The sequence below is a fragment of the Chanos chanos genome, chromosome 3 (assembly GCF_902362185.1).
Source record: "Chanos chanos chromosome 3, fChaCha1.1, whole genome shotgun sequence".
NCBI classification, from domain to species: domain Eukaryota; kingdom Metazoa; phylum Chordata; class Actinopteri; order Gonorynchiformes; family Chanidae; genus Chanos; species Chanos chanos.
The window spans coordinates 45,842,286-45,852,099 of record NC_044497.1 but is presented as its reverse complement, the minus strand read 5'-3'; the positions used below and the strand labels follow the sequence as shown (position 1 = coordinate 45,852,099).

Below are 9,814 nucleotides of genomic sequence, written 5' to 3'. Positions count from 1 at the left end.
TCCAACAATACAAGTTATGAGCAGTCCGTTAATAAAATTTCAATATCTGTTGTATGTAACTGTAACATAGCCGTTAATGTGTGTATCAGCATGGGCCATTATTAACAACTACATATCATTCTTTTTATCTGTCTGCTGTTATTGTAACATGTTGTTTTCTCTCAGCCATACTGAATCCCATGAGACGGAGACCCACAGGCAAAACACATCGGACATTAATATTTCATCTCAGTAAAATCGCATCAGAAATCTTATTATCTGTGTGAGGAATTACATGCATGTATGATGCTGAATCATTTGGCAGAGTCTCTGTCCCAGGTTGACTCTGCTGTGGCAGAATATTACACGGGAGGGAGAATCTTTTAAGCAGACTGAGAAGCAGTAGTCCCCCTCCAGGCAGTGCCCCCTATTGTTTGTACATCTGTCGCCTTTTCACTCATTGTGCTGTTTGCCTGAGGAAGCTGATCTGTCGCACATACAGATTGAGGGTTAGAGGAAGATCAACTGAAAGGGTGGCATGTAGTTACAAGGTGCCACGGGGACAAACATATGCAGTTCCAATCATCTGAAGTATATTGGTGATAGAGTATGATGGGTTTGTGTTTACTGGGGGGGGGGGTTAATATGGCAGATATGTTTATATGGCAGAATTCAGAGTCAACAACCTATCAGTAGATTTAGTAGGTGAGTAATTTGCATCTAGTTATCCATAATAGTTCGTTAAGAGTTAGACCGTATTGCTATAGTTTTTACGTCCTCTGTGTTGGTGTATGGTTATGTGGACTGCAGGACATATGAGTTTTTTTTCTCAACATTAAATTAATTGTCATTGGTAACTTTGTAGCTGTGACAAAGCGGTCTAATTTTCCTGTCTGAAAACCCAAAACAATCGTAAATATGTGCTAAAACGCAGTTGTAATTGATGCTCGTTAAATTAACTTTGCCATATGTACGTAGCATGTACGATACAGACAACTTGAAGAACTTCTATTCCCAGTAGGAACCGTGTTTCACTTGCGCAGTCGCATTGACCTGTCTTTACGTAGCGCATGCGTACATGTTTTTTGAGAGGCTGGTTTGTTTATGCGCTGAAAATAGCGAAAGCGTAATGGCGGCAGATAGGCTGTGATGAGCTAGCGAAAATAGCCAAGAATCCCATACATCCCAGAGCTTGTGAAAGAACCGAGGGAGAACCAGTCGCTTTAGACTTGTGAAGTAGCTCAACGCGAAAATGCAGATCACACTGAAAACCCTCCAACAGCAGACGTTTAAAATCGACATTGACGCAGAGGAGACGGTGAGAAGGGGGTGGAGGGCTCACTAAAAGGCTGGCAAAGTTGGCTAGCTAATATTTGTTGAATAGCTTGTCCACATTTTTGACTAATGTAACTAGATTAGATAATTAACTTTATCATATTTTGACTCCGAAAAAAGCAACACACTTTAACAAACTTTTAACATTAGTTTGTGTAAACAAGCTTTATTTAATTATTCTGACAGGGGAAATTAAGAAGATAATGCTAGCTGCTTTGCTAGCTGTGCTAACCTGTACAGAAGTTGGAGTCAATGTGTTAGGTTTTGCTAGCTAGCGTCAAGTTAGCCTAGGTTTAACTGAGTAGCAAAGATAGCTATGCTAACGTAGAGTGATCAGCACTTTCATGCTAGCTTTAGGCAGGTTGCTATTTGAGTAAGTTTCTATATCTCAACCTAGATCTTCTGTAGCGTAGTTTCGTGTTAACAAAAGTAAGTCTAACTTTAATTTTTTTTGTCACAAGATATTACACAATATGTACCTGAAGCGAGGTAATTAGCCTTAACTAGATGACATTTGGTTTAGCTCGCCGTCTAGCTGTTCAGGTAAACCTAACGCTAACTAGCCACCTTAGCCATACGGTCTTCTCAGACTAACCGTTCACAAGTTATGAACATTTAAATAATCAAGTTCTTTTAAGCTCAGTAAGAATCTTGCAGACTAGTTATAAGTTTTGTGAGTAATGATTCACAAGCGTAAATCTGTATCTGTCGTTGGTAGATTACTTACAAAGTTATTAGTTGCAAGGGTATTTTGATAAGGGGCATTCGGGGGGTTGTAACAGCTCAGAATCTTGTAATAATTTAAGGGTAATACCACTTTGTTTTTTAGCTGATTATTCAGTTATATCTTGTGTGCATATAGGTTTGACGGGACAACGTCAAACAGTTTTGCAGGCATGAAAAGCACGCTTTTATTTCACTTTATAGTGATTCCACACGTAGGATCCATTGCCTGCGTTCCACGTGGAGTAGTGTCACCGTTTGCCTGACCCATCACTAACCTGAATCAGTATCAGTTGATAGTTCGGTCCGAATTAATAGGTTGAATTTGATCCTTCATTCTATACTTAGTCAAGGACAATTTTCATTTTAGGGAAGCACATCTCTCTAGTGATTGAACAGTGCAGTGGTTTAAGACGTCATCTTGTACCTCAGCAAACAACCATGATTCAAGTTTTTAGTCTGGGGGTTTCCCTCGTTTAAATAGGAAATAGACTTACCTCCACCCTCCAGACTGAGACCAGGCTTACCATGTTTACGGCAAAATGTGTTTGAGAGACATATGAGCATGTAAATGGAATCTGACCAAGAAGTAGGTGCATTTCTCTTCTCTGAAACTCCCCTTGCAAAAGAAACTATAAGTAAATAACATCTTTAGCATCCAAAAATGACATTTCATACCTCTCGAATTGGATTGATTAGAAAAACTCATTACCCCCTTTAGCTAGTGTCATGCCCAATAAAGATTTTCTGTTGATAATTTGCAGTGTTGTTGAATAGATCGATGAATGAGGTGTTGATGCCACCATGATTGCAGCACATGGAATATTCCATGGTCACAGAACCCCCTCTGAAAGAACACATACATTCCTAATACAGAACTCTTAATACTCTAGCCCTGACATTTCGACTAATACAGTTTTACACAACCATTTTGGGTTAAAGTGAATTGAGACCAGAAAAGGAGAGCGCACATGGGAGAGGACTGGCTCTGTGGCCTTGGTTGAAAGATGTGTTCCTCTGTACTATCTTAAGATTCTCTTTCACCACTCCGATACTTTAAAAAGACAGTTTTATTCCCCTGAAATCCTGCCGAGTCTTTGATATCTGTTGCACATTTTTAAGTGCTGTTATTTTAGAATTGGAAGTAAAATCGTTAGTGTGTGTATTACCTGAAACGCTTTGGCTAAATATTTGGACATATGGATAGCTGGACTTCATTTCAATGCTATTTAGTATGTCTTAAATTTAAAAAGAAAATTTTGCAATATTATTACGCCATAAAATCAACCACAGATCAGAAAGATATATTCAAAAACTTGGTCAGGTCTGTGGTGACCAGTCAGGTCAGAATAAGTGGAGATCCTGTAAAGGTTGTTGATGCCCATATGTCTTAAGAGTGTATACAGAGCCATTTCAGATTGATTTCACATCAGTTATTCCTCTGCACACTGAGTCCTGTACAAACAGAAAAAAAAAAAAAAATCCAGATCACAAGGAATCTGCCAAAGGCAGGCTGTTTGACCAAATTCAGACCATGTGTCGATGGAAAGAAGCACAGGTCAGTAATAGAGAATCTACAGGCTTGTCAGGCTGTCATTGATGTCAGTGTGGAAGAACCTGCTGTTGGACAGAAACTGCACAAACGTGGTCTTCATGTAGGGTCAGGAAGGAAGAAGCCTCTGCTCTCAAAAAAAGAAAGGAGGGAGACAAAACAAGAACGGTACGCTTAGACAAATGAGTCAAAGGAGAAGCTATTTTGGCGCTTTACCAGAAGTAATGTTTAGTTTAAACCCAAAGGTTTGAATGGCAGAACCCTGAACCAACCGTGCGCCGTTTTTTGCGGGTTTTTTGTTCCCTTTGGGCTTGGGCAATTTGGTGTTATTGACTCAACCATGCATTACACAGAGCTGCAGAGTATACCAGATATACCATATGGGTCTTACTACGGGATGGTAAACCAGACCTCTGCAGCAAATCCACAACAAAATGGACCAAAAAGAAGAAATTAAGACTTTTGGAATGGTCAAGTCAAAGCCTAGATCTAAATCCTGTTCAAACTCTGTTTAGACGGGGGGTGCTGAGAATTTGATTGAGCTCCACATGCAGGCCTTCAAACACTGAGCAGTTGAAGCAGTTGTGTGTGGACAATTGAGCCAAAATTCCTCCCAGTTGATATGAGACTTATAGCTAGTTACAAGAAAAATGTTCTTTTTGCCAAAGGAGGCAACATCAACTAGTGAAGCCAGAAGTGCACTTTCTTTTCTTTTCTTTTCTTTTCTTTCTTTCTTTTTTTTTTTTAACTCCAGCAAATTACATTTCAAATCATTTCAGAAGATTTTTGTTGAATAAATAATTGCAGACCACTTTCCCGTGCCATTTGTTGAGTAGGGTAATCGTCATCTGGTGATAGCATCGAAACAAATAGCGCTCATCTGTGTGCAAATATGTAAGAGACAAATGCTTTCAAGGTTTGTACTCACGTTGTCACAGCACATTATCTTTATTGAGTTTTGTTTGAACTTGGTTTTATGTCATCTTCAGTGCTGATTGTTGTCTCACTTTTACAGGTAAAGGCCTTAAAGGAAAAGATAGAGAATGAGAAGGGGAAAGACAGTTTTCCTGTCGCTGGGCAGAAGTTGATATATGCAGGTACCGCTGGCTTTCCCTCTCCCTTCCTTCCCTGTCCATTTTCAGTGGCATTTTGATAAGATCCGGTTAGTATTGCATGATATGGGTTTTAAATGGTCTGTCTGTGATTTTAGTCGTCCGGTTGTGTCCGTCAGCTGTGGTGTTCATGAATAAGAAAGCCTCCCAAAGAATGAAATTTTGTCGTCACAAGTTTTTCCATAGAGTGACATGAATGCAGTAATAACGTTGATTCTTTGTGTCGGGAGTTATCAGACACTGATCTTCCATTCTTCCAGTGTAGTGATAGTGAAAAAGTGTCTGTCTGACTGTAAAAAGATACACAAGAATTACAGGTGTCACCTTGAATGAGGAGCTGTAGGTACTTGTGCTTGCTTCTAAATTGCATATAATTTCTTTTAATTATCTTTTTGCTCACAGGCAAAATCCTTAATGATGACACAGCACTCAAGGAATATAAAATAGACGAGAAGAACTTTGTGGTGGTTATGGTGACAAAGGTAAAGGATTAAGTTTCTGACATCAAAGAACCTCTCTGGGGTTTTTTTGGGGGTTTTTTTTTCAGGCTCTTTTAGCCGTCCTCCCCAAAAGGGACATCTATTATTACATTTTCTTTTTAACAGTATCTGTTTTTCTTTTGGGTTTTCTTATCCATCTGAAGGATTGGTTGCATTAGGAATCATCAGTAAATGTAATTCCTTTTCTCGGTGATGCTCTTTCCTGGCAACAGCCTAAAGCGGCCCCCGCTGCTGCTGCTGCTGCCCAGACTTCTGCTGCCACGACAACAAGCAGCGCTTCCTCCAGCACTACAGCTCCAACCGCCCCCTCCGCAGCCTCGTCGGCAGCCGACGCCACCCCCGAAAGTGCCGCAAAGGAGGACAAACCGGCAGAGGAGAAACCCCCCACGAGTACAGCCCCCACTTCTACACCTGCCAGGTACAGTCAGGTTCTCCCCTCAGGGCTTGGGCTGAGACTAGCAGAGGCGGCCCTGGATGTCAGTCTTCATCCTTTCCATTATGACAGGCTTGTGCCAAATGGCCACGTGGGAAAGCAGAGCTCGTGCTGTGGTCTTTTGAGTTACTAATTCAGTCTTTACGGCAGGGCACGTGTTTGTGTTTGTTTCGCCATTGGTCTCCAAGTAAGTTTTATATGTTTTAAGGACTTTACAAGCTTTAGACTGTCAGACGGTCTTCCTGTGCTTTGTACCCAGGGGAAATTACTTGTTCAATGACATGCTTGATCCGTATTGTTGATCATGCTTGAAATAAACAGCCTGTGTAGAACTTGAGAATCATGGTTTTGGCTTGGGTTTAATAACAGAGGTGGGGTTTTTTTTGTTTTTCTTTTTTTTTGTCGTAGGCTAGTTGCTATATTGTGTTAGAGCAGCAGATGGTTGGAGGGTTATAGTAACACAAACAGAAACAGTGTTTGGAGTCTCCGTTACTGTGATGGAATTTGGCTGTTAACGCGTTCTACCCCAAGCTTGTGTGTTTTAAGTTACCATGTAAACACGGTCCTCTTCATTGACTTTCAAAATACTGTACAACGCAACCATGCCAGAGTATTACCTGCCATTGAGTGTTGAAACACGTCCTCGTGCCGCATACTGCCGCTAGTGACGTGGGCCGAGCGGAAATACTCACCAGCTGTAATTGATTATGTTGAACAGTATTCCATATGTCCTGCTGTGCCGAGTGTTACTCATTTTGTGTCTTTTCCTTTTCTTTTTTTTGCAGTTCTTCTGCCCCCTCAGCAAATGTAAACATATTTGACGAGGCAACTTCTGCCCTGGGTAATTCTTCTCTCTTGTTTTTTTATCTTCTCCACGGCTGTCTTAATTACCTGGTAATAGAAGCCACTTGAAAGTTAAGGCGCAGGGCTCCGGACATTCGCGCGCGTGTTCTCAACCAGCCCACGTCAGAGCTGCAGCTTCGACTGTTTCACCTTATGTGTTAAAGAATTACTGACCTATCCAAATGTGGTCATATTGACCTATCAAGACGTTTTAAAATGTGCTTGTGAAGAATAACGGGTAAATGGTTGATTATGATTTGTTCATTGGTGTAATTAATGGTCTCTTTGGGTTAGGGGGGGTGGTTTTAATTCCCAATTTCACCGCAGAAGTTGAAACGGTCCTTTGTTGATAAATGGTCCATTCCCTTTGTTGTCTTTCCATCTATGTTTAATTTTATTTCAATCACTCTTTCTCTCTCTCTCTCTCGCTCTTTCTCACACACACAATTTTCTGTCCATGAAACCACCTCACTTTTTTCATCTTTCTCTGCGACCTGTCTGTCTTGCCTGCGCTGTCCCTCCACTGCAGTGACGGGTCAGTCGTATGAGAACATGGTGACTGAGATCATGTTGATGGGCTATGAGAGAGAGCAGGTGGTGGCAGCACTCAGAGCCAGCTTCAACAACCCCGACCGTGCCGTGGAGTACCTGCTCACGGTAAGAGAGGGAGCGGAGGCGAAAAATGTCACAATTGGCATTTAAAGAGAGCTTGTTTGCACACGCTAAGTTGCTAATCTTGTTATAAAGGGGCTTGATGAATACAGTTTGCCTAATGACTAGTATTTTTAGCCTGTCTCTCTCAATAATTCTCTCCCTTCTACCTCTCACTCTCTCTCTCTCTCTCTCAGGGTATCCCTGCGGAGAGTGAGGGTCAGGCAGGTTCAGACCCTGGGGCTCCGGCAGCAGGAGGAACTCCAGCTGGCTCCGCCGGAGGCCTGTCCTCCCCTACCAGCACAGCCCCAACACAGCAACCTTCTGCTGGGGGTTAGTACAATCACACAGCTTCTATAGCACAAAGTTCTGCCAGAGTCTAGAGTACACACAGCCCTGCCACTGCAGGCTTCTGCTGGGGGTTATGCACGCACAGCCTGAGTGCACAACTTTCTACTGGGGGTTAATGTACACATGCATGCAGATCCAACACTACAACCTACCACTATTAGGCTACTATTAACACACTAAGGCTTAGCCCCTAAACTGCAGTGTACCACACGAGGTTCGCGCACACACACACAAACAAACAAATCATACACAGTTCCACTTTGCAATCAGATGGGTTTTTTTTTTAGTTGTTGTTTTTGTTTTTGTTTTTAAACATATGACTCCTTTCTGGTTTTTGAATTATCTGAAAAGGCAAATTAGGATGTGTTTGCTGCTAGAATTCTGAAGATGCAGATTAACATTCAGAAAAACGCAATGGAATTTTGATGTGGCTCCCACAGCTCTAGCCTAGCTATGACCCTATCTGTTCCCAACATCTCATCATCCTCTCTTTCCTTGTATCTGCCTACATGTTTCTGAGTAGCCAACCCGCTGGATTTTCTGAGGAATCAGCCACAGTTCCTGCAGATGAGGCAGATAATTCAGCAGAACCCCTCTCTGCTTCCAGCCCTACTACAGCAGATTGGCCGAGAGAACCCTCAGCTACTGCAGGTACATACACAACCGCCACCTCAAAAAAAAAAAAAAAAGGATCATCCGTGGACTTCCATATCACTTCAGCAAAAGAGGGCTAAGCCTCACCAGTATCAAGACTTGTTTGGTCATTTTTCTGTTCAAAGTAGCAGGCACTTTTTGAAAGCCATCTCAGAAAGGTGTCTATACAAGTGAAGACACCCAAAATGTCCTCACTTGTATGATTTTTTGTTGTTGTTGTTTTTTTACCCCAAATTTTTCTCACATTTCTACACCTGGTCTTTGCAAGTCTAGTAAAGCAAGCACAGTACACACATGTAATAAGGTGTGAGAACCTGTGTGTGTGTGTGTGTGTGTGTGTGTGTGTGTGTGTTTTTTTTCTTTTAAATCTTTTTTAAGTTTTCCACAAAACTCCCCCATCACATTCATACATTCTTTTCCTGGAAGTTATGTCATCTGTTTCTCACTGCAGTTAACTGTTGCTGCTTTTAACACTCCAACCAGCTGTTTCGGGATGCAAGTAGAAACAGAAAAAAAGGATTCACAGAAATAGATGACCATTCATGACCCAACGCTCTCGTCCTACAGCAAATCAGCAGCCACCAGGAGCAGTTCATCCAGATGCTTAACGAGCCTGCCCAGGAGGCGGGGCAGGGAGGTGGTGGGGGTGTGGCAGAAGCTGGAGGTGGGCAGATGAACTATATTCAGGTCACACCCCAGGAAAAGGAAGCCATTGAGAGGGTAAGAGATTGTGCTCGTGGTCGCTGAATTGCAGCGAGTCAAGGTCCTCAGTGCTTAACAATATCTGAACCAGCGTTTAGGGAAAAATATCTCTTGTAACTGACTTGAGACCAGAGGATTTGGGAATAAGATAGGAATGATGCATCTGACTCATAGCTGAGTGAGGGCTGAAATATGTGTGTTGCTCCTTGGTTTGGATGACTAATTTTGGGAGTAACTTCAGATTTAGAATAATACAGGAGACCAGGTCAAGACTGTTGTTACCTTATGTTACCAATGTTACCTCATGAAAATGAGTCTGATGGTGTCTGTTGTTTTTGGTTTTGGCAGAGGATGTGTCATTCTGAGATGTGTGAGGCAGTCTTTAGTGGATTCCCACCTTTCTTCCCTGCCACTCACACTCTCTTCCCTTCTCTCTCTCTCTCTCTCTCTCTCTCTCTCTCTCTCTCTCTCTCTCTCTCTCTCTCTCTCTCTCTCTCTCTCTCTCTCTCTCCATGCAGCTAAAAGCCCTAGGATTCCCCGAAGGACTTGTTATACAGGCTTACTTTGCCTGTGAGAAGAACGAGAACTTGGCTGCAAACTTCCTTTTACAACAGAACTTTGATGATGATTAAAGGGAGTCATAGTGATTTTGATCTATATTTTTTTTTTCTCCTGCTTTTTTTTTTCAATTGATCATATTGGGAAGAAAAAAAATAAACACAGGCCTTCATGTTCTGCAAAATTTTTACGACAGATACGACTGCTTGGTAACACTGGATGGTCAGCAACCGCAGCATCAAGAGCAGCAGCATTATTGTGCAGGAGAGTTTACTGTTTCAACTCAGATGGGAAATTAAGTAAAAAACAAAACAAAACAAAAAAAAAACAAAAAAAAAAAACACAACAACAAACTCCCCCCAACTCGCTTCATCAGATATTGACTCTGCCACCTCCACCTGTTCTCTTTTTTTTTTTTTTT

At 41.8% G+C, this 9,814-nt stretch overlaps 1 protein-coding gene across 2 annotated transcripts; it reads left to right on the top strand.

The window, feature by feature from the left end:
- The first annotated feature begins 1,113 nt into the window (after positions 1-1,113).
- Positions 1,114-9,802, top strand: rad23b (RAD23 homolog B, nucleotide excision repair protein). 2 transcript variants are annotated; one of them, XM_030769161.1, is made up of 11 exons: positions 1,114-1,297; positions 4,605-4,686; positions 5,104-5,183; positions 5,414-5,619; positions 6,109-6,122; positions 6,437-6,475; positions 7,007-7,134; positions 7,326-7,461; positions 8,000-8,130; positions 8,701-8,853; positions 9,354-9,802. In XM_030769161.1, exons 1-11 carry the CDS (start codon positions 1,232-1,234, stop codon positions 9,465-9,467), a joined length of 1,149 nt encoding a protein of 382 aa, XP_030625021.1. In that variant the 5' UTR covers positions 1,114-1,231; the 3' UTR covers positions 9,468-9,802. The 2 variants fall into 2 exon arrangements, with proteins under 2 accessions (XP_030625021.1, XP_030625020.1); XM_030769160.1 differs by lacking the exon at positions 6,109-6,122 and having other exon boundaries at positions 6,420-6,475; positions 8,003-8,130.
- Positions 9,803-9,814: the final 12 nt, after the last annotated feature.